At 42.9% G+C, this 27069-nt stretch overlaps 14 protein-coding genes across 14 annotated transcripts; 10 read left to right on the top strand and 4 right to left on the bottom strand.

The window, feature by feature from the left end:
- Positions 1–488: 488 nt before the first annotated feature.
- Bfra_008382 (uncharacterized protein) lies at positions 489–742 on the top strand (the record flags this gene model as incomplete). The annotated part of the gene is made up of 2 exons (XM_037338745.1): positions 489–611; positions 653–742. The coding sequence occupies 2 exons, from the start codon at positions 489–491 to the stop codon at positions 740–742; spliced, it is 213 nt and encodes a 70-aa protein (XP_037192051.1).
- A 255-nt stretch (positions 743–997) lies between these two features.
- Positions 998–1290, bottom strand: Bfra_008381 (uncharacterized protein; the record flags this gene model as incomplete). Its single annotated transcript, XM_037338744.1, has 2 exons — positions 998–1160; positions 1202–1290. The coding sequence occupies 2 exons, from the start codon at positions 1288–1290 to the stop codon at positions 998–1000; spliced, it is 252 nt and encodes an 83-aa protein (XP_037192050.1).
- A 74-nt stretch (positions 1291–1364) lies between these two features.
- Positions 1365–2298, bottom strand: Bfra_008380 (uncharacterized protein; the record flags this gene model as incomplete). The annotated part of the gene is given in 3 exon segments (XM_037338743.1): positions 1365–1521; positions 2173–2185; positions 2202–2298. 3 exon segments carry the CDS (start codon positions 2296–2298, stop codon positions 1365–1367), a joined length of 267 nt encoding a protein of 88 aa, XP_037192049.1.
- A 237-nt stretch (positions 2299–2535) lies between these two features.
- Positions 2536–5639, top strand: Bfra_008379 (putative helicase-like protein; the record flags this gene model as incomplete). The annotated part of the gene is made up of 5 exons (XM_037338742.1): positions 2536–2745; positions 2800–3588; positions 3651–4635; positions 4695–5150; positions 5203–5639. The coding sequence occupies 5 exons, from the start codon at positions 2536–2538 to the stop codon at positions 5637–5639; spliced, it is 2877 nt and encodes a 958-aa protein (XP_037192048.1).
- A 4740-nt stretch (positions 5640–10379) lies between these two features.
- Bfra_008378 (uncharacterized protein) lies at positions 10380–10671 on the top strand (the record flags this gene model as incomplete). The annotated part of the gene is made up of 2 exons (XM_037338741.1): positions 10380–10454; positions 10510–10671. 2 exons carry the CDS (start codon positions 10380–10382, stop codon positions 10669–10671), a joined length of 237 nt encoding a protein of 78 aa, XP_037192047.1.
- Positions 10672–11811: 1140 nt separating this feature from the next.
- Positions 11812–13232, top strand: Bfra_008377 (uncharacterized protein; the record flags this gene model as incomplete). Its single annotated transcript, XM_037338740.1, has 5 exons — positions 11812–12109; positions 12165–12488; positions 12537–12784; positions 12883–13133; positions 13181–13232. The coding sequence occupies 5 exons, from the start codon at positions 11812–11814 to the stop codon at positions 13230–13232; spliced, it is 1173 nt and encodes a 390-aa protein (XP_037192046.1).
- A 1220-nt stretch (positions 13233–14452) lies between these two features.
- On the bottom strand, positions 14453–14865 carry Bfra_008376 (putative nacht and tpr domain protein; the record flags this gene model as incomplete). The annotated part of the gene is made up of 2 exons (XM_037338739.1): positions 14453–14697; positions 14853–14865. 2 exons carry the CDS (start codon positions 14863–14865, stop codon positions 14453–14455), a joined length of 258 nt encoding a protein of 85 aa, XP_037192045.1.
- Positions 14866–14936: 71 nt separating this feature from the next.
- Positions 14937–15555, bottom strand: Bfra_008375 (uncharacterized protein; the record flags this gene model as incomplete). Its single annotated transcript, XM_037338738.1, has 3 exons — positions 14937–15089; positions 15234–15321; positions 15356–15555. The coding sequence occupies 3 exons, from the start codon at positions 15553–15555 to the stop codon at positions 14937–14939; spliced, it is 441 nt and encodes a 146-aa protein (XP_037192044.1).
- Positions 15556–16814: 1259 nt separating this feature from the next.
- Bfra_008374 (putative glycoside hydrolase family 3 protein) lies at positions 16815–19700 on the top strand (the record flags this gene model as incomplete). The annotated part of the gene is made up of 1 exon (XM_037338737.1): positions 16815–19700. The coding sequence occupies one exon, from the start codon at positions 16815–16817 to the stop codon at positions 19698–19700; it is 2886 nt and encodes a 961-aa protein (XP_037192043.1).
- A 695-nt stretch (positions 19701–20395) lies between these two features.
- Bfra_008373 (putative tetratricopeptide repeat family protein) lies at positions 20396–21149 on the top strand (the record flags this gene model as incomplete). The annotated part of the gene is given in 3 exon segments (XM_037338736.1): positions 20396–20675; positions 20934–20985; positions 20999–21149. The coding sequence occupies 3 exon segments, from the start codon at positions 20396–20398 to the stop codon at positions 21147–21149; spliced, it is 483 nt and encodes a 160-aa protein (XP_037192042.1).
- A 1600-nt stretch (positions 21150–22749) lies between these two features.
- On the top strand, positions 22750–24310 carry Bfra_008372 (putative glycoside hydrolase family 39 protein; the record flags this gene model as incomplete). Its single annotated transcript, XM_037338735.1, has 4 exons — positions 22750–23028; positions 23085–23306; positions 23365–23450; positions 23503–24310. The coding sequence occupies 4 exons, from the start codon at positions 22750–22752 to the stop codon at positions 24308–24310; spliced, it is 1395 nt and encodes a 464-aa protein (XP_037192041.1).
- Positions 24311–24635: 325 nt separating this feature from the next.
- On the top strand, positions 24636–25115 carry Bfra_008371 (uncharacterized protein; the record flags this gene model as incomplete). The annotated part of the gene is made up of 1 exon (XM_037338734.1): positions 24636–25115. The coding sequence occupies one exon, from the start codon at positions 24636–24638 to the stop codon at positions 25113–25115; it is 480 nt and encodes a 159-aa protein (XP_037192040.1).
- An 858-nt stretch (positions 25116–25973) lies between these two features.
- Positions 25974–26276, top strand: Bfra_008370 (uncharacterized protein; the record flags this gene model as incomplete). Its single annotated transcript, XM_037338733.1, has 1 exon — positions 25974–26276. One exon carries the CDS (start codon positions 25974–25976, stop codon positions 26274–26276), a length of 303 nt encoding a protein of 100 aa, XP_037192039.1.
- A 47-nt stretch (positions 26277–26323) lies between these two features.
- On the top strand, positions 26324–27067 carry Bfra_008369 (uncharacterized protein; the record flags this gene model as incomplete). The annotated part of the gene is made up of 1 exon (XM_037338732.1): positions 26324–27067. The coding sequence occupies one exon, from the start codon at positions 26324–26326 to the stop codon at positions 27065–27067; it is 744 nt and encodes a 247-aa protein (XP_037192038.1).
- Between the last annotated feature and the right edge of the window lie 2 nt (positions 27068–27069).

Genomic DNA, 27069 nt, shown 5'->3' with positions numbered 1-27069 from the left:
GATAGTCATTCTGTGTTTGAGAATGGAAAAGATGCTAATTTAGTAGCTAATAAGTCTTCTCCCAACTATAACGGTATTTTTGTTTCATCTATGAGGGATGATTGTCCCTGAAAACCTCCAGCAGCGATGATTGCGTTATTACCACTGTGCCACAAGCCCCTGATATATCTTGTGCCGTTGATTTCTCTATCATTGGCATTTGATATATTCGTGATCGTTACCTGATGTTCATATAGACTTATCCCGTTGAATGAGATCCAATCATGAGGTATGGGTCATAAATGTGGGATGAGATGAACATGCCGTGTGTACCCATTAAAGGATAGCACTTACTGAATTGAGTGTACCTAGGTAGATATTTAACTAGATCTGAAGATACTTATATTCATTATATACTTGACAGATGTCGATTGAACATAAAAAAGTAATGTCAAAAGCGCTCAATCAGAGATGCTAATCAGGACAACACCATAAAGTGAGAGACAAACATGACACCGCCAAGTTGCATGTCGGTCAGTCTTCAAGACAGCTCCATGGAAACGTTTCAATCTAATGGGACTTATAACTGTACTCTCCACTCCCCCGCTGGAAGAGCGGTTCCATTTGTAGACGTACGTGTCTTGGAACATTTAGTTGGGTCATTTGTACGTAGCGTGGGATTTCCACGACTCTACGAGTCTTGGGTGACACAGCCCCTTTGAATCCTTTGCAATGGATGGAGTACCTGAGATTAACAATGTAGCACCTCATAAACTCATATAAACTCGAGGTTTTGACAGTGCGTACCAGTATTCCCTAACCTCTAGAAAGTATTGTAGTACATGTTGTTGCTTTAGCAATATCAAAATGGACCCGAGGATTTGCCAGAATACATGCAAAGGCGGAAATTGATCATAGCACCAAAACAATGCACCCTGAGTTACTGAGCCACCCACGAACTACATACTCACAACTCCTGAAACCTTCAGGGTCTATTCATTGAATTTATATTGAATCATCAGACATTGCCATCAGATTCGACTTTAGTCTGACGGGATGAATAGGAATTCTGCGGAATCACGTCAGCTTTATCCCGAACTATGGGTACTAGCCAACGGGAATCTAGAAGGACTGCTCCGTCAATTAAAAGGAGGTTGGTTGATGGTGCAGCTAGTGGGCTTCTGCAGACAACTGCTAGATATCAAAGTCAGCTGAACATTACTCAACAAAAACATAGAAGAAAAGAGGAGGAAGTCCGCGGATGGGGAGAAGTGAAACGCAAATGAGAGATTGGAAGTTGATGATGGACATCTCATGGCTATCAAAAATGTCTTGATTGAGGCTACAGTACTTCCAGACGCCACACGAAAGATACGGAGTAACAATTATGTGTTCGCAAGGCCTCTCTTCCAATCAAATGAAACATCGCATTGTATTTTCCGATAACCTGGAGTGTAAACAATAACAAACAAACGCGAGAAATGATCGAATAAGCTTGTCGGAAATGAAGCTCGTACGACTATTCCCAAAGGTCCAAGATATCTAAAACATTTCTGGAATAATGGCCGAGACCAACAAGAGAGGACAAGAGAGGACGATAGATCGTTGTTGGTGTTGTCCTCGTCGTTCATTGGAAAAGCAGGGAAGATAAATAAAGATGCAAAGATCCATGGTAACTATCAAATTAGTATACCTGCAAGTCCCTACCTGTTCCCTACCTCGCCTACCTAGTAACAAAGTAGTTCAAGGTATGGATGGATGGATGGAATGGATGTTCAAGGTAAGCATTCCCATACCTCAACCCCACCTTCCTTCTTTCTCACGACCCTTTCTTTTCCTTTCTTTTCCAACACGTCACTCAAGTCAGTCACTCACTCGATCATTCATTCGCTCGTTCATTCACTCGTCTACTTATTCATCAGTCACTCATTTCACCGACGAGAGAGAGTAATACCTACATCTCAGTGCAATCTACAGTCACGGAGGACCGTATCGCACTGGGCATATGTCGTATTATTATGCAACTGTCACCGACTGCATACACAGAGCCGTGAATCCTTGCTTGAAGTTGCTTAACCACGCATTCTATCATCCACTGCCTTGGAACCCAAAAAGAGAGGGATGTGATTGATGATTGATGATTGATTGATTGATTGATTGATTGATCGATTGATAGCTGATTACCTTACTTACATTACTTGACCTACTAGGTACTCACATACTTATATGCTGCACCACCACCACAAATCTGCAACTCTCATTGCAGGATTGTGGGATTCGGAAATCTTTCCGAATATTAATACTTCTTGTATATGCCATTTTGCTCGTACAAGTACTTTCATTGCACTTGCTTGGTCACCTTATTCTCACTCCAACGTTCTTCTTATGCAGCTCCCCGCATACCAGGTTGTCAACATAACTGGCTCCTCATTTACATCCATTTCTATTGCTCCTTACATTTATTTTCTGCTATACCTAATCGCGTTTCCTGCATGCTGATCGATCTGATGACCATTAATAAAGTACTACGCAATAGCTTTTCTTTTCACTTCCAAGATGCCTTCCATATCTTCTCTTCTGAAGCATAGAAGTGAAAGTCAAAATGAGAATCGCATGAGCTTGAGTTTAAGCGTGACTCCAGAGAAGTTACAAAGAAAATCGAAGCGCAACTTCTTTCGAAACCTTTTCAAAATCTCTAGCTTCTCCTCCAAAGACAAGCCGGGGAAGGAGCAGTCCGTGGTAACTTACTTTTCTATTGAATCACCGGTGATTGTTTTGTAATACTTTTGGAATGACGCTGATATTACTCATCGTTACCAGACAATCCCAATACAAACTCCTACAACCAACCCCTCAAGTCCCATGTCGAATCACAATAAACCTCTTCCGCCGCCACCACCTTCAATCAAGGAGTCTGCGTCTTCGGAAGCGATATCTTCTAGGCCTTACAAGAAACTAGATAGGATAATCTCACCTCTTACGGATCAAGAGCTTCGCGAACTATTTTCTGGAGCTCCTCAGTTCTATGCACGTTCCGAAGGTCATCACACAGGCGCACCGTATCCTAAGATAGCTTTCCCTTGGGACTCAAGTTTGCAGATACGAGATCTGTCCGATCATGTGCAAATACAAGATGAGGCATGGGGTTGTATCACAGCGTGGCCGCATATCACGAGAGAAGCTCCAATAAGTCTGGAAGGTGCGAAGGTTACTGAGAAACGCCGTGCCCATTTTATGCCACGATGTCGCGAACGACCGAACATGCTCAGTATGCAGGGTATTGAAAAGGGAACTGTGGGGTACCAAGCGGCTTTGGAGTTAGGTGTAGCCGATGCGTTAAACGAACCCGAGGAGATACAGCCTGATTCTGGGCTCTATTCACTTTTCTATAGGCGAAGGGGATTCGCAAATGGCAAGGATGGAATAAGACCTCTCGATGAGTCCGCTGTTTACGAACATCTTATGGATATTGGTGTTTCTTACCACGAGGATCAAATGCATAGCCGTTCTACTGTTGAGCTTTATTCCGAGCTATTCACACAGATTCTGTTTCCACCTTCTAGAGTTACCGATACAGATGATCCTTATAGTCTGCAGGTCCAAATTGAGGTACTTGTGAAGGTTTTAGCTGAACCTAATATCTGGGTTGATTTTAGCTTTGTTGAGTGGAGAATCCGTCTTGGACAGATACTATGGGCCAGCAACTCGAAAGTGATCTAGGAGATGGCATCTCTAGCAATAGTGAATCCACGAATGACCCCGAGGATCAGAAGTATTGGCTGCTGTTGCAAATATTACTTTCGTGTGAGTTGTTAGTACGACTTGATACAGTGTCTCAGAATATCGATAATGGTCTAGAGCCTGCTAAACCTGCCGATGTTAAGAAGCTCGAAAAAAGTATGACACCCAGTGTTAAGTGGTCGCTTATCTTAGCTCGATCCTGGCTCGAAAACATTCGCATTGAACAAAGTATTGCCGAAATAATTCCAGAAAGAAAAGCTTCCGGGTGGTTGGCGTCGTTGACTGGAGCATCAGCCTCGATCGAGAATAGTGCACCCCCCGAAAGTGTCCAGACATATCAATTTCGTGGGAGAAATGAGACTAGACAACTAGCCGGACTATTACATTTCGCTCAAAAGTTAAAATGGCCTCATTTGGATAAATTGAACGCAAAGGTCTCGTCAAATGATATATACATCTCCGACAGTATTCAAAATACACCATCTACCGGAACACCCATGTCGGTTTCAACCCAAAAAACTTCTTATTTTATGAGTCAACGGCCTGTTCCACGACGAGGCTTATCTAGATCGACACAGAGAATGTCTGCTCTGATAAATTCTTCTGGATGGCTGTCAAATTCTTACATCAGCGGCCTGATGCTCCCTGGTGAAGGTCTAAGCCATTTTCTGATCTCAACATTATTAGAAAATGATGATGCTGCAGTCGAGAAATTGGGAGACGAGGCCAATCTGTATGGTGGGTTTGTGTTCGGCCAGAGAAGCTTTTGGAGCACAGCTTGTATAATTGGCCGGGTCTTGGCTGCTGATAAAAACTCGTCCGAATGTATGGGATGGATCTCATCGGATGTCAAACCTAGAGGAATCTCTGGCGAGGCTTGGGTTAACATAGATGTTGATACAGCATCAGTAGAAGGCAAGTTTTTACTTTACCATGTATTCAATCAACCGATGGGCTGACCAATGAAGCGATAGATGCTACCACAGACACCCCTAGAATCCTTCAAAAAGCTGTCATTGAAAGGGATGGAAGTGTTATTGGTGGAGCAGATCCTTCATCAATACTTCCGGGTGATTTTGTTGCAGTTTATGATTCCCCGACATTAAATCCTCCATCGATAACTTTTGAGTCACTAGATCTTTTTGCTGTTGATTCAGATGAGACAACGCCTACTGAAGAAGAGCCAACCCCACAGACAGAACTATCAACAGCGCCGAGTATTAAAACATATTCTGCAATGATGAGATTTTTATTGAGTCTTGACGGAGATGATAAGAAGGAAATCAATGTTGCTCTGACTCATGATATTCATTTCGTTACCGCTCATCCATGTGTAAAATCTCATAGTATCGAAGTCTTGAAGTCTCCTACAAGTCCATTATTCCGACAAAATGGTGATGAAAGCGATCAAATTCCTAATCCGAATATGGGTATGTGTTATATATTTTCCTATTCTTGCACAGGAATACTAACGAAATATAGGCCACCCCCTTCACAAGGCTTTCACATACACAATCATACCTCTCCAATACATACTCACATCCCCGGCATCGAAATCTCTTTCCTCTCTACTCATCTCACCACCGAGATCACCAGTCGAAGGGGCTTGTTCGGCAAATATACAGGCTAGTACTCATACTACTACAAGTAATATTCCAAAAGTTTTGGTGATAGACTGTGCGAGTACCATACTACCGCCTTCGCCTCCTGATGAGGTAAATGTGAATTTGGATTTGGAAGTGGAAATTGGGAGTGGGGGGAGGAAAAAAGAATTTGGAAGTGATGCGGAAATGTTGGTGAGAGCTTTATGTGCAGAAAGGGGATGGAATGCGTTGATCAGTAGGAAGGGGAGAGGATGTTTAGCTTGTGCAGTTAGAGAGGCCGGGGCAATAGGATGGGGGGTCGTGATTAGAGTTTAGGTGTGGTGAACTAAAAGAAGAGGGTGGATTTGTAGATTTGAAATAGGGAGAGAATGTGTGTTGTGGACATGTGATGTGAAGGAACGCAGAGAGAAGGAGTTGGGTGGATGGTTATACTATTCACGATGTCATGGATAGTGTGTTTTGTTCTCTTGAAGCGTTGTTAGGTCTTATTGAAGCGTTATGTTAAGTGATACCCGCCTTGAGGCAAGAGGCAGTTAGTTAATAGTAATTCATGGATTGAAAGATTTGGGTTGGCTTTATGAGTCTTTTCTCTCGTTTCTCTGGGAGTGAATCGTGATTGTATGTGTAATTGTGTAAATGAAGTGAAGTGGTGGGAAAATTGGTTGCGGCGTTTATGGTGTCTGTAAAGCGTATCTCTGGAGAGGAATACTGGGATTGTTTCATAATAGATGATGATGTATGTGGGAGGAGAGAGGTTCATAGATGAAAAATGAGAGGGATCTTGAGGAATGATGTGGGAAATCGTGTTTGAGAAGGTTGAGAGATGAAAGATGATAGATTGAAGGAATGGGGAGAGGAGAGGATTAGGATTTAGGATGGAGTTGAGTAGAATCAAGTCGATAGAATCAAGAAAAATAAATATGAAATTTACTTGTTGATTGTTTGTATATCTTAGATACCTACCTAGGTAGGTTTCTAGGGATCGCAATTCTCGTCTCTTAGTTGCTGGGTGGAAAGGTGGAGTATGTATGTGTAATCATTACAGTTTTCGCAGGATAGGGATTCAACATCTGGCGCGTGTGTTGAATTGTTGGGTGTGTGGTTGTGGTTGTGGTTGTGGTTGTGGGTGTAGGTTTGGGGATGGAATGTCTAGAGAGTAGGTATTTGGATTCTTGGGAATGGTTCTTTGAGTCATGGTTGTGGCGATGAAGTGGAAGTTGTAGAATAAGATGAAGTGTGCTTTCTGGCTGTATCTGTCATGGTGGTGTACTGGATTTGATTCGTGTAAGGCAAGCACATACTTATTTGTGGATCGCTCTTTTTTATGTGTTGATTGTTTCACAGTGCATCCAATACGATTAAATTCGGAATTGAGGACTGTCTGGTTTTGAGAAGCGGTCGGCTAAATACTGAAGCTTGTGCTGTGTCACAATAGAAAGCTTTTTGTGATGTCGTTGACTTTAAGTTGCACTTGTGTATTTCTTTTTAGAAGAATCACTCTGTTGATCTTGCAATTCTAGCTAAATTGTTGATGGATGGGTGTTGAAGCTGGAAGCACGGGAGAGCACAATACACTTGTTCGACAAGAAAATGCAAATGTGTGTTGGCTCTTGTGAAGGACGCAATGGTTTGAAGCTATCTGAATCCAGTTTCGTTAAGAAGAACATGAGATTGGGCCGCATAATGAAGCATTTGCCTTCCAGAAAGCTTCTTCTGGAATTTTCACACATCGATATTTGGTTTTAAGAGACAGCTCTGTGACTGATGCTTTAAGCGCACGGAAAGCATCGTGAAAGAGCATCTATAGCAGAAGATCAAGAAAGCTATACCATTTGAGGGCTTTTGATTGATGAGCGTAGCCATTCATCCGAGTCGGTGTGGGTCTTAATCGAGGGGTAATCTATTTTCCGTCGCAAAACCATTTTCTGATATATTGGAACACTTTCAGGTGCTACATTTTGCTAATCCCTTTTGCTATCTAGATGAAATCTTTGAGTTTGACATATCTTTTCAAAGATTATATGAACAACGAGTCATTACGATACGCAGCTCACTCTGATTATCCCAACACCTCTCAAATTTGCATCACCCAGAAGTATGGCCATACCTTTCACATTCGAAACTACGCCATATATATGAACTTATATAAACTCGTTACCATCTTTGCCACGTTAATAATGATAGATGTCACTTGTGCCTGGCAGAGTTCGTGACTTTGGAGACATATAAAGTGCTGTGACATAGAGTATGCACAGAGAGTCTAAAGCGAGATTGTGCGACTTAATGCAACCGGAAAAATCTCTTTAACCAACAATATAGCACATGTCAGCCTGGGTATATAGCAATACCAACAACTTTGTGAATGGGTATCGTGTCGAAAATGCCGAGGAACTTACAAGTACCGAGCAACTGATTCCGCTTCCACTAGTAGACCCGGTATGACTTTTCCCAACCGGCAAGATTCAATTCGGCCCGATCCCACCAGTCTGGGGACAAACTGACAGCTGGTTCTACATATATAGACCAGTAGAACATCTAATGCACTTTTCTTTGTTTCTGCGCTCAGAACTCGTTCATTTCTATGACCCAAGCTGGGCGTAGTGTGAGTATCGTCTCATAAAGAAGATATGCCACTCCAAGAGGTTTGAAGTGCCTAGTCTAAAGTGAATATCTGTAGCTTAGTAGCTGCTTGAAAATTTATCTGGAAAAGAATTATCTACTCTGAGCGTACTATGACGATGTTGCAACGCTTGTCTGCCGCGCGGGACTGTCGGTGCACCTGACTCTCCATCCTTGCACACTACTAGGTATGTGTGGAATACAACAGTCATCATTGATAACACTGTTGTAACGCGACAAGGGGAAAGTTCACAATAACATGCCTGCCATGTGATGAGTTCATTCAGCGAGCGAATCTCGAGGATTAAAGTTTCTACTAGTGATCATGATTGATTACGAAATGAGGATTTGGACGATTCGTGAACTTGGTAAATCCCATTTATACCTCGAAAATCGTAGTATGAGAGTATCGTTTCCCAAGATTTCATGATACCAAGCAACATGCATGAATTTTTGCTAGTGGTTCTTTGCAAGGCCGTATTCCAACACTCGTTGAATGTTTCAAACCAATCTCGGTAATCTTTCATGCGCGAAGAAGCCAAACCCGAAGCATGTTCCATCCTGAAGTCGGAACTCGAAGGTTGCAGACGCGTGCTTTATATTTCATTGGAAAGAACTGTGTTGTAACAAATATTTAAGGCAAATTGAAAGAAATCTACTTCTCAACCGATGCATCGGCTCCATACGAATACCATGCTGGCTGAGACATAGTGTTAATTGAGATTTATCAGCCTCAATTCTAAGTGCCAGTTTGGCTTTTTCTCATCTCTTTTACACCTGACATCATATTTGACGCAGGCAAATATCTCGTCACTACCCTGCCCGATTATTTTTTTCCACAAGTCAACTATTTTTGTTGAGAACCGCGGGCTGAGTTTTCCCTAGTATACCCGAAGGATCGTATACCAAGGACGGAAGAGTCGTATTGCCGTTGATAAGGTTATCGACTAAATAAATTACATAGTAAGCCGGAGGCTCATGCAAGCTTTGAGCGTTCCATAGATTCTAGAACTTCTCACCTCGAAAAGATGCGTCTTGGTTCTAGCTGGACGCGAAGAGCTTTAAATTACGCTAATTATTCACCTTTATATGCTCCCATCCCGGACTGGTAGGCTGTATAAGTCTACGTGGCGATGTTGTTTAATTCCCTCTTCGTTGAATTCTCCATCTCTTTAACTATTCTTGATACATAGAATTGTCTATGAATTCATAAACTGAAGAATGATGTACACCTAGGCCACAGTAGATCAGTGAACGCTGGAAAATGTGATACCAACACCATAATAAGTGTGGAGGGGCTTCATTTTACGTTAGCGTCGCTAACGTAGATCAGTATCCCCTGTCCATCGAATACATCTACTGTTAAAGTAGGGCGTAACAAGCGCACAGATACTGTTGTATTGATACTGGCCTTGGAATACGTTTCTTTCGATACTACGCGCCACAGAAGAGCCCCATAGGATGAGTGATATTGCAATTTTAAACCACCAGAACTATAAAAAATCGAAATACTTGCGTTTTGGCATCATACCTACGATCATGCCCAGTCCATGATGTATGTTTTATAGTTGAACCCTGGTAAATCATCCATGATACGGATACGTGCCGTGCCGTGTCGGAAACCGATTAGCTCGTACGTTCTTCCCTTCACAATTCTGTCACATTTGGTTATCTATAATCATTGTATTGCCTTTGAAGAATTATATATGATTAATATTGTGTCTCTCCATGGGCGCTGTTTCTGAGGGAGGAGAAGCTACCCAGTCTCTTGGCAACGATGTTACGCAGAATTTGCTTGGAGAAGGGGCTTCCAGACACCTCATAGGATGTATGCGGAAGCGCCCTTAAGAACCCGACTGCAGTAGTATAGATAGTTAATCAAAGCGTACATTAATTCCTTGCAGCCTCACAATCCTCTAATTTGGCCTCTATCAAGAAAAAATGTGGTTTTGTTACACAGAAATACGTCAATACTCTCCTAGAGCCTTCAACGGGTCCACTACAGTTAGTATTTCCTCCTCATGGAAGATCTGATTTGCTGAATTTGGCCACAAAACTTATCACATTCTTTTCTGCATCGTGAGCTTCTACAGTTTCATAATCTAGTCTTTTCCTTTTAATATCTACAGCTGCTTCTGCAGCTCAACCTGGTCTTTGCAGCTAATCGGCGTGCCCAAAAGGAAAATGATCGCTTTCGCAAGCACATACCTCAGATTGGGTGATAGCCTAAATTTTATTTCAAGATCACTGGCAGCTTTTTGACAGTATATAATGGTCATGTCGTCCTGGACTTGCTTTCTATTTCCCCAAACTTCAACAAAATAGCATCCGAAAAGTCCAACATTCAATACCACACAGACTTCGGAAGAGAAAACAGCATTCAATTCGCAAATCAACTTATACTCATATACCGACAGCCTAGCGAAACCCAATACAATGTCCCTTAGCAAAATCTTCAATGGTACTCCGGTGAACTACGCAGATGTTCAACCATCCGGTCCTCCAAAACCAGTATGACTGTCATTACTTTATAAATTTGATTATTGGCTTTCTAACGCTGCTCCAGTTTACTGATCAACAACCAAAGGCAAACACGATCGTTTTCGAATCCACGCTCACGGAGAAATGTTGGATTAACGCCTTCCCACGCGCGAAAATCCATTCGAACGAGCAAGCTACTTGGTCTAATGGTCTGGCAAGAGGCGACTCGAAGAGAAGGAGTGATTGAACAATAATTTCAAGGAGACGATCGATGACCCTACTGGACACATTCCTTTTATATTTAGTTCTTATGCCAAAGGGAAATATAGAGATACTCGGGCTAGAATGGTTCTACTTCGATTTTATGTTCAAACTTCTGATTCGAACATCTCAAATTGGCATTCGCACATGATGGTCGGGGTTCTGTTAAAGATATTTTAGAGGTGGAAAATGGTTTATTCTATACTCCAGTGCTTTGGGTGTAATATTTAGGATGATGTATACTTTATAGAGACAGTTAGATGATTACCAGTGGGTGTACGGACTGACGGGACACTGCAGAAATGGACTTGTAATTATCTCTTGATGTATGAAATCATTCAGCTTAGGAATTGTTACAATTGTTCATTGGAGATGGAACAATCAAAAAATGAATTCTGATATCAAACAACTGTATAATGAATTTGTCAAAGATTTCGAAAGCTGAGAAGGGTCCCGTCAATCCATGCACCCACTGGTGGATGAATTGATTATTTTTGATGCTTCCAGCTACTTGTGCATCCTTGGAGAGGACGATGGGATTAAAGTTGGTAACTTAATTTTGTTCGGTTCAAATTGTAAATTCCAGTGCATCTATGTATATTTATATAATTGAACAACAGGACGTTATACTTGTAGAACAAGACATCCCGTCTCTCTAAGAGGTCGTCAATTTGGCCCAATGAAAGATCGCGACCATGAGTTTTCAGAATTCGTTCCGATTGGACACAATATTTCATTGGATAAATAAGTAGAAGTTTCGTTTCCCATCCCCCATTCCCATAGATTTGCCTACCCTCAAAATTCACGATAGATGAATGTGTATCTACCTCCCACACCACTTGACATTCTCCAAAAAAATAAACCTATCGGTTCGTATGAAGATAACATTGAATCAGGCTTGCCACGATTTGAGGTTGTCTCCAGATTGCTAAAGAATGGAACCCTCTGATTAGTTCGCCAGCGAGTCATCATGGTGTGGTGATGTTGCATTTTGCTGACATGAACCAGAGCACTGGGTCTACAGCCTCGAGTGTTGGGCCGCAAAGTTGCCTACCCATCTGAAGAAGTGAAATTTTTACGATGCCCTCATTTTCGTTTTGTATATATCAAGTATCTAAAAATCGTCATGGAGCCTGACCTTGAAGCTACTGCAGAAGCCCCTCGCGCAAATGCAGCAGTGCGTGTTTTTCAACAACAGGACAATACTGCCGACGATATTGAGCGCGAGGCTGTAACAATCTCGCAATCTATTCAGTCTGAGGGTGTTCGTCGTCGCAATACTGACCAGTATGCTGGTGCTGTAAGAGAAAGCACAGCTTCCTCAGCTGACACGGAGAGAACCTTGACCCAAGAGAGATTGAGGAAAAGTAAGGATAGGCCTAGCCACGAAGAGTTGATGGAGGATTTGAAGAAAGACTATATCTGTAAGTATTGAGATGCTAGATGCTACATCAAAGTATGTGAGCTAACAATGGATAGGGGAGGAATTCGAAACTGGCATTCCGAAACTTGCTCGTTTTCAGGGAACCCACAAGGACTTCGCGATCTTCCGTGCATTCCACGAAAATCATATTCGCATTTTGATTTATAAAGAGATTGAACTTACAGATATTGCACGAGAACTTCGGAAAAGGGACAACAAGGACCTTGCAGCATTGAACACGCCGGCGTTTTATAGATTGAAGGGGCACTTACATGAACAAGAGAGGGAAGAAGTTGTATCTGAAGATAATGAGAGCCAGTATCGTACGTGGACCAAAGATACACTCATGTCTTTATTGGAAAGCAAGCAAAAGCAATATGGTTAGTCCCGATTCACGGATCACTGAGCACTAGTGACAATCCAAACAGATGAGGTATTGCTGGCATATGCCAAAATTAACGCTCTCCACCGCCCCCCAAAACGATGTTATGATTCGGTTTTCCATTGGATATTGAATATCAGGCCCCTCGGTGTTAGTCATCTCAATGGCAATGAGGCAGAAGAATTCATCTACCATCATAATGACTTCATCTCTTTGGACAATAGAGAAAGAGACAACCCTTTCAAAGAAGTGCTTGGCAGTCATCTTTTCAAGTATCCTGGGTCGCCTCTCAAGGTTAGATCATATTTCCTGTTGAGCATCTGCGAGCCTGCTATTACATTCCTTCGCAGTCGCAAATGCAGTGAAAAAAATGAAACGCTGATACTTCTCAGCCATTCCTCAAGACAAAAGGCGACGACCAAACATCATATTACGATGAAGGAATGCAGTCGGGCTTGGCCCAATTTCTGTCGCTCATTGTCCTAACTAGCATGCTCATTGCTCCTATCTGTCTCTTATTTTTGCTTGAACTTTCTCGTGGGCTCATGGTATTGGTGGTATTAGTCTTCACTGTTCTGGTATATATCGTTGTGACTCTTGGAACGCCGGCCAGCCAATTTGAAGCATTTGTCGCGACAGTTGCGTAAGTGTAGGTCGACCAAGTAGTGTGGATTCTGCTAATGTCAGTAGATATTGTGCCTTTCTAGTTCAATTTTTGGGAAATCTTGGACATGGGAATTAGGGTTGTTGACGTCCAGAAAGATTTCGAGCTGGAGCCCTGATGTACATAGGAGGAGAGATGAGAGGAGTTCCAATGGTCTTACTTTCTTTCTTCATTCATGTATTAATTTAGCTCGCAGGCTGATGCCGGTGATGGAAAGATCTAGATGCGAATCAGCCACTCGTTTTTACTTTAATATTTCGAGGTCATAGTAGTGTGCAGTTTAATGATTGTGTACGTCGAAAAGTTTTCCCAAGAATGAAGTGTTTCTGAGAAATCTATGAGGCCGTACAAATGAGGCTCGGATGCGAGTGAGCCGGCTTACTGGTATAATTACCCGAGTGATTCATCAACCTTCTCGGCTCGGATTTCATCTCCCAGGAAACCACTACTGGTGTACCGTAATTTGCTGACATCTTAATATGTTAACCCGTTCGGCATCAGGGAATAGCCTACTTAGTGCTTAGTTTCACCCTTGTATGATCTAAATACAGCCAGCGAGTTGTCCTAGCATGGGAGTATGACAGGCATCGTTGTCTGGTCATTCACCCGTGCCAACTTGGAAAGCCCAGAGCTCTAGAACAATGAATTGCCCATGGACATTATATTCTTGTATCTAATATAAGGAGAAAGATGAATTAGTGAACCAACGAATTATGAAAAAGAGTGACTGTATGCCACAATGGTTTCCCCACTCACTATTTGCAAGCCTAAGTTCTTTCTGGATCCATGTATAGCCCGATTCATTGCAATGTGAGCGGTGGGGGCTAAACCCTATTATAAAACTGTTGAGAACAAGGTCAGCGATTGCACAGGCCATTGTTCAATGTAGTCTACAGGAGCAACCATTCGCTCACGACGAGGATAATTATGTACATGAAAATGATTTGCAAGGGTTGCCTGGCGGTTATTATGGTGTTCGTTCAAGATACGTTAAGGTAGCGGTCCAAACTAAGAGTAGGGGAGAAAAGAAAGGGGGAGTCGTATTTTTTGCCCAGGTAAACTTTATATTCGTTTCTTGATGAAAAAGGTGATCAGCTTGTTGCAAAGAAATAGGGGAAAACATTTGAGTCCGCCATACTGATTGGATGTAACGGTTCAAGTGTCGAAGTCTGTCGCTCAACGACGCCGCACGAATGAAGAATTGTAATCGTAGAAAGCTTTGATCCTTCTCCCTTATGGACGGGATTGACAAATGACCTGTTCTTATACAACCTCTAGTTTATTCTCAAATCTTCGAGCTAGTAATTAATTTTCAGCTCCTCTGGATTATCCGACTCATCCGTCACCCTTACAGTTCCTTTGCCTGCCAAATGCTTGCCATTATATGGCGGAACGTGCAGCCAGGTATGCTCAGGATAACAAGCCCATGTTTTCAAACGGTTTCTCCTAGGTTTTTGCAAGTAATCGCCACAAAATATCCTCTGAGAACATGATTTGCACACATGAAAATTATCTGCATAGGTCTGCTTTTTCCCGCATCCGCCTTCGCATTAGGCGTCTAGTGGACAACTTCTGGTACTCTCATCATCATGATCGTTACCCCATGTCAGAATATCATTCGGACACATTAAAGATTAAACAATGAGCATATTTTGATGATCTCCAACATGAGTAAGGATCCATGCCAGACTTTCATACCCGATCGCATCATTTTCTAGATCGTCATCTTATAATATAGCAATCGCAGTGACCACGTTATCTCTAAATATGTTGATGAAGTCCTTAAAGTGTGAATGTTGTGATGCAAGAAGCGGCTCTATGAAGAACGATAACTTCGATTTCGAACTCCAAGCGAGATCGAACGGCGACTGATTTTTCTCGGCTTCTAGTGCATTCAATAACTGCTGGTCGTTGAGTAAATGGGGATTGTTCTATCTAGTTTTAATAGCAGGTTGGAAATAAACCATGAATTGATATCGCGCATTAGTTATCTGCCGCCTATAATGTTTGAAGTCGATCGGATAAAAGGTTTGGGATGCGTCTGCAACCCTTCCATCGCATGAATGACTGTTGAACTACATTCGTTTCATCGCTTCCAGAAATCAAAAGAGTGTGGTAAATTAGCAAGACTACAAGATTTAATTCGTTTTCTGCGCGAGTTGCTGCTCTGACGAGTGCTTCAAGTGTAAGTTCGTCGATACCGTGTTAGAGCATCGGGAATGATCTCTTGTGCTACTAAATTATCGGATGAACCTTCATTCAGAATCTTCAGAATCAGAATCAGAATCGCTTCAATATCATCAGACTCCGTAATCCTAGTCAATTTCTGAAGAATAATTGAAAATGATCCGTTAGCAATTTCTGGGAGTGTCTCACGGAGCAACTCACGAAGTAGCTTCATTTCTACATCCTGGCCTTGAATAGAATCGAGTGTATTCAACTCTTGCTTGATGAAATAATTGATATCATCTCTGGTATTGTGGATAACATGAGTCGTCAGATCAAGAGTATTGTAATCAGACCTTCCAGTAACCGAGATAAGAAGTTGGAGAGGGCTTTCGCTTGCAAACGATCTCCTCTACTCTCTCAACCCCCCCCCCCCCAAAGCTGTGAGCATTACTTTTGAGAAGCTGATATAGTTCATCAAGCGGGAGGCGAAAAGGCTGATAGAATCATTATCGTTGAATCAAGGTGTAAGTCGACTAACCCGCCGCTTTCTGGTCACTTCGTCGGATCCTACGAGAAGGTGGAAACGATGCCCTCAGATCGTGATCGCAACACGCAAGTCTTTCTATTCTTGGCTTTACTTGCATAATGATTAATGCATATCCGCCGCCGCCTGCAACTTTCCTCACACATCGTGTCGACGGCGCTTGTTGAATATGATGGCATAACTTATCGAAAGGCCCACTTGCTACTTTCATATCAGATGAAAGATTGGCAGGACCTGATATCCATGGTTTGTAGTAACTGCACTTGTTAATTACTATCAGAACCTCTTGCGTCTCGGACTAGGAGAATCTTCATTTGTGTAGTTGTTGTGATAGGGATGAAATGCAGAACAGCCAGAATTGATTCTGCTCGATATCCACTGTAGTGAACAAGTGGTCAAAGCTCACCGGGGATGCCGGAAGTTCACATCAGAGAGTGGAATTCCTGGGCCCGAATTTCTTCTTTCATTATGACCTCACTCAAATTTTTGAATAAAACTTTCGCAATTGACAACTGTATTCGCTGGTCGACTCACTGAATGTGTGACTCTTGACCCAATTCATGGAGGCGCAAAAGAGAAATCCAACCTTGTTTTAATGCTGCTTCAATTGTTGGTAGACTTCGAGTCAGCTCACTACATGATTTGTAACCGGGGAAGCTACCCACGCTCCCGTCTGAGAGCACCCAACAACATTGGCCCAAAGCAAACACGAGATTTGCTTCTGCCAAATATCCATTGTCCCTATCTTATGTAGGTTGCCTTGATTCAGTTTTTATTTATTTTCATCTCTACATCTCATGGTACATCTCCTCAATTAATGAATCTGTGATTCTTTCCCTTTCTTTATAGCTTTGAATGATTCCACACCCTTTGAGCTGAGACGCACAGTTGCCAAATCATCAGGTACAACAAAGGGGGAACAAATTCAATTTGAATACCGATCCAAAATGGATCGCAGTAAAGAAGAAAATCAGAGCCGCGAAGGGCTTCTGCGAGATTATGACGATAATGGACAAACGCCAATTCGGAAATCATTCGAAGATGCCTATCGAAATTCAGAGGAATCTGATATCGACGCCACGGACTATCTCAATCCGAATCACCCTCACGTTTCAGTGCCTGCATATCATACCAGCACTCAATTGAGTAATCTACGACGTACTTTGGCTCGACGCTCGAAATGTCTTATAATAACAATTATTGTTGGAGTAGTGTTTTGGTCGGTTCTCGCTGGAGGAGGATTCTGGTTATACAAGAAAACACCTGCAACTGGACAGTCGCCGCCATGGTACCCAACACCGCCTGGAGGCACAGTCTCACAATGGAGCGAGAGTTATAGGAAGGCCGCCGCCTTGGTCGAAAAAATGACGTTGCCGGAAAAGGTGAATATAACCACGGGTACTGGATGGCAGATGGGTCTTGCAGTTGGCAATACTGGTCCTGCATTGAATGTAGGCTTCCCTGGTCTCGCTTTGCAAGACGGACCTTTGGGGCTACGATTCGCCGATAATGCAACGGCTTTCCCAGCAGGTATCACCGTTGGGGCGACATTCAACAAGGAATTGATGTACAAGCGGGGCAAGGCACATGGCCAAGAAGCCAGATTGAAGGGAGTTAATGTGCTCTTGGGACCCTGTGTTGGACCAATAGGTCGAATGCCCGCAGGCGGGCGGAACTGGGAAGGGTTCGGCACAGATCCATATCTCCAAGGTATTGCCGCAGCTCAAACCATCAAAGGCATTCAGGAAGAAGGCGTTATTGCTACGATTAAGCATTTTGTTGGGAATGAGCAAGAACACTTCAGACAAAGTTATGAGTGGGGATTACCAAATGCCATGTCATCTAACATCGACGATCGTTCTCTGCATGAACTGTATGGGTGGCCTTTCGGAGATGCTGTAAAAGCTGGAGTGGCGAGTGTTATGTGCAGTTACCAAATGGTGAACAACTCATATTCGTGTGGAAACTCGAAGCTTCTTAACGGGATCCTGAAAGATGAACTCGGATTTCAAGGCTTTGTCCAATCCGATTGGCTTGCGCAACGATCTGGTGTAGCAAGCGCACTCGCTGGACTTGATATGACCATGCCAGGAGACGGCCTTATCTGGGTTGATGGAAAATCATTATGGGGCCCCGAGTTGAGTAAATCAGTTCTGAATGGGTCATTGCCCATCTCGAGACTCAATGACATGGTGACCAGAATTGTAGCTGCTTGGTATCAGTTGGGACAAGATGACAAATCAAAATTTGATGGTGAAGGTCCCAACTTTTCTTCATGGACCAATAAAGAGAAAGGATATATCAATGCTGGAAGCTCTGATGATAAGGACGAGAAAGTTGTCAATAAATTTATCGATGTTCAAGGTACAGGGGATGAAGCGCATTCTATTATAGCACGTCAAGTAGCTACCGAGGGAACTGTCCTATTAAAGAACGAGGACAATTTACTACCTCTAAATAGGAATGGCTGGAGCTCACCAGAAAAGCATGAATTCGTATACAGAATAGGGATATTCGGCGAGGATGCAAGTGAAGGTGAAGGTCCAAATGTGTGCCCGGATAGAGGTTGCAACAAAGGTACATTAGGATCTGGATGGGGGTCCGGCGCTGTTGACTTTCCTTACTTGATTTCTCCAATCTCAGGTATCAAGAAATCGTTCAACCCGGAACATGTCTACATTACTGTCTTTCCTACAAACTCTCCCCCATTGAAGAAGGCTCCAGCAATCATCAAAGACCAAGATGTTTGCATCGTATTTGTCAATTCTGATGGCGGAGAAGGATATATTAGTTACGAAGGCATTCGTGGCGATCGCAATGACTTGAACCTACAACATGGAGGCGAGAAACTTGTGAAACAAGTCGCTGAAGGGTGTGGAGGAGGGGAAGGTAGCACAATTGTAGTAGTCCATGCTGTCGGACCAGTTGTTATGGATGAGTGGATTGATCTGCCAGGAGTCAAAGCAGTAATAATGGCAAATCTTCCAGGGCAGGAAAGTGGAAATGCAATTGCTGATATCTTACTCGGCAACGTCAACCCAAGTGGTAAGCTACCTTATACCATTGGAAAATCTCTTCAAGATTATGGTCCTGGTGGCCAAGTTTTGTACTATCCGAATGCTGTTGTTCCACAGCAGAATTTTACAGAAGGATTATACATTGATTATCGCCACTTCGATAAATACAGTTTGGAACCTACATTTGAATTTGGCTTCGGACTCTCATACACCACTTTTGAATACAAAAACCTCAAGATCGATGCCATTCTACCCAAATCATCTTTTCCAGCCACTCGCCCAGACGGAATTCTTCCACCTACTTTCGATGAAGAAATTCCAGACCCTAGCGAAGCCCTGTTCCCATCAAATTTCAGGAAGCTCTCTAAATTTATTTATCCATATATCGAAAAGGTCTCGGATATCAAGAAGGGTAAATACCCATATCCAGAGGGCTATGACACCGAACAGACCCCATCACCAGCTGGTGGAGATGAAGGCGGTAATCCTGATCTCTGGACTGTTTATGCCACTGTATCGGTCGACCTCAAGAATACTGGGAGTGTTACTGGCAAAGAAGTGGCACAATTATACCTTGAATATGACAAAATTAGTGGTGAAGCTGCCAATATTGACTTTCCAGTCAGGGTCCTGAGAGGATTCGAGAAAGTTGAACTTGCAAAGGATGAGACGACAACAGTGAAATTTGAGTTGACGAGAAGGGATTTAAGCTATTGGGATGTAGTCAGGCAGAATTGGGTCATGCCCACAGAGGGAACCTTTACGATTAGAGTGGGTGCTAGTTCGAGGGATTTGAGGCTCACGGGATCTTTGTGATATGGGGTATAAGAAAGGCATGGAATTGGTGTTGGGGATTTTGATCGGGACGTGAGATGAACATGGATTTGTATTTGGAACTGAATATGACATTATTTGCAATATCGCCAAAAGTTGATGAAATACGTGGGTTTCTTAGAAGAATCTATATCGTTTGAGCTTTGTAACCACCGTCTGGTTCTCTCTCTTCCTACAATTGAAGCCTTCCGATATCCCGAAGAAGTTGCTCGCTTTCCAAGCATTGTGGAAAGGTCTTGGTCTTGTGTAAATTATCCTATGTTTCTAAGATCAGATTGTTTCCACCACAGAAAAAGCTCCATACCTGATGATCCTACATTTCCTTCTTTTATCTTCCCCCAAATCATAATTTGCTTGCTTGTTTGTAGACTTCAACTTATCTGGTATTGAATTCCATTCTATATACGAACCCTGCCCCTCTTTCACTTAAGAGCTTCGTGAAACCCAAACACTTTAGTTCACGTTTCCACGCGAGATATCTCTCCACTTCTCACGCGCCTCCTAAGATCCAATTGATTGATTGATTGCATTACACAAAATTCACTTGAGCCCAATTTGACAAAACTAATTTTCTGTCCGCTCACTTTCAAATTTGTATAAACTTCAATAAGACCTACAAACCTTTCAACTTTTTTCACCAAAAGCAACAAAACGTACAACACAAACCAATAACAAAGATGTCTGCCTTCATTTTCGGGGGCGACGCCGACAAAGCAATGAAAATCATGGAAGCAGGACAGTGGAATAACCAAGCCAATCAACTCGAAGTCCGTGGCGATTTTGCCGGCGCAGAGAGTTTATTCTTGAGGTCCCTTGCGAGGAAAATCGAAGTTATCGGCGAAGATTCAATCCAGATTGCTCTTGCGAAAAATACACTGGGCGAATTGTATTTGAAGATGGAAGGCAAATTGGATGATGCACAGAAGTTGTTGGAGGATGCTGATAGGGTTAGGAGTGGTATGTTGCTTTCATTTGGCTTGAGCATCATAGGGTGGGAAGAGAAAACACTGAAGAGATGTGCACAATATAATCGATGATTTTGACGCAGCTTGCACTCGTGATAGCCTTGGTCAATTATGAGAAATCAATGGTGATGTTTTGAAGGCGAAAGAAGTGAGAGAAAGAAATCCGGAGAGTATGATTTGTTCGAACTTCAACGGTAGTGTTTTTGCGTCTCTGCTGAAATTCAGAACCAAGCTAATCAGCTTTAATAAGTGTCCACTCAGCAGCATGAACGTCAAGTCAAAGCAGGACGACCTCAAGAATTGTGTGTGATGCAGGTGTACATGGTATTGCAGTGAGACCTGTCAAAAAGTGGATTGGAAGACGAGACACAAGCGGTGGTGTACGGAGCCCACGGCGGAGAGTGTTCAGGGAACTAGTGTCCGTCAATTGAGGGGGGAAGTGATGAGTTGGTTTGGTGGTGCATAAGGCTGCATGACTGGAGTTAGGAGACATTGTCATGGGGTGAGGGAGGTATTGGCTGGCAGAAATCTTTTCTGAATGTACACAAGACGCAGAAGTATAGACCTTACAATAACTTCTATCACATTCCTAGAAGCATTTTTGAAAGAGACATCATCTCAGAAAGTTGCAAAATCCAGTTGAAGACTCCTAATCAATCCGTTTTCAAAACTCTTGTGTTTCATGTGCTCAAAACCTCCGCTAGACAATCATTTCACAAATCGATAGGATGTGAAATTTAGATTGAATGTCTACTCTGGAACCAGATGTACGTTGCAAAAATGAGCCAATATTCTGTCTATTGGAATATGCATAGAATTCCCCGAACATGATAATCTCAAAGAGAACAATCTTCCTTGGAAAGTTGAGCTTTATGACGCTTTTGAGCAGACGACGCCGTCTCTTGGCCCAGGGCATATGTCTGTTTTTTCAGATGATTAATCGAGTCAAGAAAGCTAGATATTCTGTCTAGTTAATTTTGCGAGGTTTGCTCATTACATGGTGAGAATTCTTCCTACGGTGTTTTAACCATGGAGATGTACTGGAATTTGGTGATGAGTGGTCTGTGACATGAGCACTGGATTATAAAGACAACCTTTTGCTTAAATGAGGTACGTGGGCTGACTAAGCACGCGAACACCAAGATTGATCTAGCAAACAAAATTGTCGCACCTTCAGCTTCTGTAGAGTTCCAGATTTGGTGTAAACAACGAAGCGATATCTCTTGTTTTTGCTCAGGTTAAATTCCACAATGGAAGTTCTCATGGCCAGTGTTCAAATTTGACTAATTCAAGGGGGCCTCTGCAAGTCATTTCAACAGTTCCATAGTCAACAAATTGTTGTTGTTTCTCACAGAAATTAATCTGCCTGGTGAACGATCACTCAATAAAACCAGTGTAATGGTGGAATCGCAACAAAAAATGAGTTGGGGGAGTAATGATTACAAGGTCTTCAAGATTATACACGGATGGGTGAAATACCTCAATCTTCCGAACCAAGTGTTCTGCAGGCACGATAGCACATTAACATCACCATTGCCGAAGTTCGTATTTGATGGTTCGGTCCTAACTAGTTGGCGCTAGTATCTACCGATACTCAACCTAGCGTTAGATATTTAAGTGTCATGTGTGGGAACTACGGGATGATAATGTGGACAACTCCGGTGGGCGTAATCCTGGAGCACTATCAGATTGTGTGTTAAAGCGGAGACGGGCCGCAGCTCATGCAGAACAAGAGAAGTTTGGCCATGGAGCCGCTCGAATTATCTTCTTGCATCGGTAAACTATTTGTGGATGGAATCTTCAGTTTCCATGGCTATTCGAAGGAAATTAGATCATCCGTTGATTCATTGGGCAAAGGATATTCTGGGGAAACAGATGTGGAGATATCTTATGGCGGGGTTGTCATTTAACCTTAATGGGCGAGATTGGGGAGATCGGCAGCCAAACCCTTCATGAAGTTTTGGACTCCCATATTACCGAGAAATTCTATATAAAGGAAGGCAAGATGCTAAAGCATCGAGCAAAAAAAGGGCATCAGAGGTATATCATCTCGTTTGATTCTCATCATGAAGTACGGAATACTGTCTTTGTTTTTGGCAGCCATTGCAAATGGCTCAAATATACTGCAAAGACAGACTATCCTGGGAACTTCTACTGTTAACCTGAACAATAATACTGGTTCTACCGGACACCTTGCTTCGGGCATTCTCTATGGCATTCCAGATACTCAGGGACAGATTCCCACATCTTTCTATTCTGATATGGGATTCAATTATGCACGAGCGGGTGGTGCCCAGGTCCCGTCACCAGGACGGGGTTGGATATGGGGGTTGTCTGAATATAAGGTCTTTTAAATTCTTTGTTGTCAAGAAATTGTTTACACATTGCTGAATATTCCTAGGTTCGATTCGCGTCAGCGTTGTCAAACTACCGATCCACTCGAGCACACGGTGGTAAATTTATATTCCTCATCCACGATTTGTGGGGCGCAGACGGAACTCAAAACTCGACTGCTCTTTACCCTGGAGACAATGGGAACTGGGCTTCATGGGATGCCTATTTGACTCAATTGATCTCTGACATCAATGCAAATGGTGCCACGGATGGTCTTTCAATTGATATTGTAAGTCAGGCCGCGTTGAGCTGTCGCCATCTCAAGCTTATTAGCTGACTCTTCAAAGTGGAATGAGCCGGATCTCACCATATTCTGGAACAGAAGTCAAGCCCAGTACCTCCAATTATGGGGTCGAACTTATTACAAATTAAGGTAAATAGTGGAATGATCCTGTGCAGAATTATCTACTAAATCAACATTTTAGAGCGGCATTTCCAGGTGTTCTTCTCATTGGTCCCGCCTATGCAAGTCCTCCATCCCTCAGCAATACTTGGTGGACTGGCTTTGCTTCATTTGTGAAGACAAACAATAGCGTTCCAGATCAATGGGTCTGGCACATGGAGGGTGGTGGTAGTGCAAACATGGGAACATCTTATTCAGGGCTTCAGCAAATTCTTACCACTTACGGCCTCCCTCAGAAGACTGTTAACATCGATGAGTATGGAACCAATGCCGAACAAGTCCCTTCCGGGACTGCTTGGTGGATTTCGCAATTGGAGAGATACAACGCTATTGGGCTAAGAGGGAATTGGCTCAGTGGGTGGTCACTTCACGATTTCATGGCTGGTCTTCTCGGTAAACCAAATGCTGGAACCTCAGCTTATTCTCCGACTGCTACTGGTTACTGGCCAAATGGAGAATGGCAGGTTTACAAGTACTATAACCTCAATATGACCGGGCATCGCGTTGGAACCTCAGCGTCAGTAGATGGTAACTTGGATACTTATGCTACTATTGGATCGACCAAAGTAAAGATCTTGTGCGGAGTACGCATTGCAACCGGAACTTGGCAAATCACGGTAAACAGTTTATCCTCTGTTGGATTACCAACGTCTGGTACTTTGAACATCCAGACTTGGGGATTCCCAAATACTGGTGGTCCATTTGGTTCCGTTACAGCGCTGAACGATCTTGGTACTGTGGCTCATACTTACACGGGGAATAGTGTAACTTTTCCTATCTATCAAGTGGATACGAGCACTGCGTATGCCTTTGAATTTAATGTCAGTTAGACGAGAGGAAAAAATATCAGTGGAGCAGTTGTGGCTTTTGTCGCGACCACTAAATACTTACATATGAGCATAACCAATCGATGTTGTTTTGAATACATAGGAACTTGACCAATCCTTATATCGCTTGGCTCAAGTCGCGTGAGTCCGAGGTACGGTTTCTTTGTTCTGATCCTGATTTGGATTTCGTCATAGCCCCTCACCAAGCCATCGCTGCATTTCTTTGTCTTCACAAATTTATTTCTACCACAACAGCTTCTCATAAAATCACCAAATGCAATAAAACAAATCAAAACAAATCAAAACAATATTGCAAACCTAAAATAAGATGGCTTCCGATTCAGATAGTACACCAGTACCCACAATATCCCCCGGAATGAAAGGAGAAACCGAACCAGTCAGTTCTACCTCAACTGAAAATCCCAAGCCTTCACAGCCCGATGTTCACCGACTCAAGCTCGCCACTGAACATCGCGATAGTACTATTTCTACACCCGACAGCATGAAAGTTGAAACTGGTAGTTCTAGCGATGGAATTCCAGAAACCGTCAGTCCTGTTGAAGACCCGCGCGCGAGGTCTCAAGGCGGCGTACGCGAGGCTGAGGATAACGGTAGTGATGGATCATGGGAGGAGGTGAGACATGACGGAACCCAAGCCTCAGACGGAGGAACAAGACAGGATAATAGGCCAGTTTGGGTAGGCCACGTCGAAGAGAAGAATGTGACACAGCAAGAGGAAGGTTCGGGAGATATTGCTCCGGAGTTTCGACCGAGGACTCCAAGACCTTATGGCTCTCATAGTGAATGATCAAGTTTGTGAGAGTTTTGTTGTGCCAAGGGAATGGGATGGTAAGGTTTCTTGTTGAAAGCGATATCAATATGCGATTTAAATTGAAAGGGTTAAACTCAGTTCTCGTTGTCATCCCAAGCGTCTCATCGGAGAAGTCATTGTACGAAAGGTTCAAGGTACCCGGATATTTTGACCAAAAAGTTCCTCTCATAATACTGTTTAGGTGTTGTCTGAGGATCACTTAATCTTGGTCGGGAGTGCAGAAAGTAATGCAAAAATCTCAATTGGGGGCATTTATCGTTATGCAGGTATGACAGAAATTTTATGAACTTTTAGAATGGATGGATCATCTCAGTTTCTTGGATTGCTAGCCTAGTTCCCGAAGGTTCCTGCCCATGGTCTTGTTACTTGAAGCCATATAAGCTACACTAGATCTTCGATGTGATTCTTGAAATCTACAATTTGGGAAGTAGCGAGTTCATTGTCGGTGTGAAAAGTCGCGACAAGAACGTCCAATTTTACTCCTTCCTCTTTATTGTCTATGCAGGATTGTCTCTTCTCAAATGAAATCATTTTCCTCTCACATCATTTTGATCAACATCATTTACCTCATCAATCCTCATTTTCTATTACCTACCCGCGGATATAGCCTCTAAAACACTCATTCATTCTCATAATTTTAATTTTAAGTCGTGGTTTAACATTTCCACCTTGCCCAAATCGAAACTTCCTGTTCACTGAAAGTTATCCGGCTTCAGTCACGAATCTACCATTAAACAATAATATAGTTTAAAAGCTTGACTGTTCGCCATTATCGGTGACCGCTACTTGCTCGAATCCTCAAAAACTTTTGGATAAAAATATTAGCACAGAAAGATGGCTAGCTACATCCCTCCAACATCCTACTCACTTCCACCGCCCACGGCTTATGTGTCACCAATAGTCATTCCACCCGTTCGACCCGCATCTTTAGACTCCAGATCAAGTGAAAGCTCATGTCCAAATGCAGGATCAAGAGCTTTGAGCTACAATGACCAAGTAACGGATGTTGAAGAGGACTCCCATACCAAGCCTTTGCAGTCCTGCAATCGTAAATCCGGGAAAGAAATCGCTAGAGGGGGGACTCAACCACCGAACCTCGGCGGAGTTGCAGTCAAAGCGCTGGAAGGAAAATTATGAAAAGCTCCAGTTATCGTATAGAGACTGAATATCTCAAAAGCCCCGCCATGCATGCCTCTTTCGGGTTTGATAACGCCAATTGTGTTAAAATTAAACATCTCCCTGAAAGAATCAAGGATGGCATTCGAACACTCTTAGAAAAGGGCTGGGAACATGGTATCCAACGAGAAGGTCCATGTGCCAAAACCGATGAGGGCTATTACTTCAAACTCAAGAAGAGACCATTTGGTAGCGGAAATACGTATGTGGTAACTCGAATGACACGCAACATGATTGCATACCTGGCTTCCGAAGGTTGGAAAGTACAACCTGTTCCGTCACTTTTAGATCCATACGACACTCTGAATTTTCGAAAGTGTGCAAAGCCCCTCCCAAAATGTTACTGGCTTGCTATGACATACGGGCATGCTGGGAAGTGGCGTCTGAAAGATCAGTTAAGCATTCTGGGTGGAGCAGACGAGCTCATTGACACCATCCGCCTTACCTTGCAAGAAATGAATCTTATCTCCAAGCTCAAGAAGGAGCATACTGATTCTGCCAAAAATTGGCACCAATTTTGCATCAAGGGCTCTTTTCTCCGTTCTGGAGGCCCAGAAAAGAAAAAGACCATGATGCTCAGGATTATGGAGAGGCTTGAGGAACGTGGTTGGGTCTTATATGTCGGCTGGCATCGAATCTATCACGAACGGACAGATTACGAACAGAAAATTGGGACTTGGTTGTGTGTGAAGAGTCGTGATTGGACGCCTACTAATCCAGTGAAAATTCGCTGGCAGAGTGATTTGAATTGAGA

This window comes from Botrytis fragariae, assembly GCF_013461495.1.
Source record: "Botrytis fragariae strain BVB16 chromosome Unknown tig00000061, whole genome shotgun sequence".
In the NCBI taxonomy this organism is placed as follows: Eukaryota; Fungi; Ascomycota; class Leotiomycetes; order Helotiales; family Sclerotiniaceae; genus Botrytis; species Botrytis fragariae.
The sequence above is the reverse complement of the archived record's forward strand: the minus strand, read 5'-3'. Positions and strand labels throughout refer to the sequence as shown.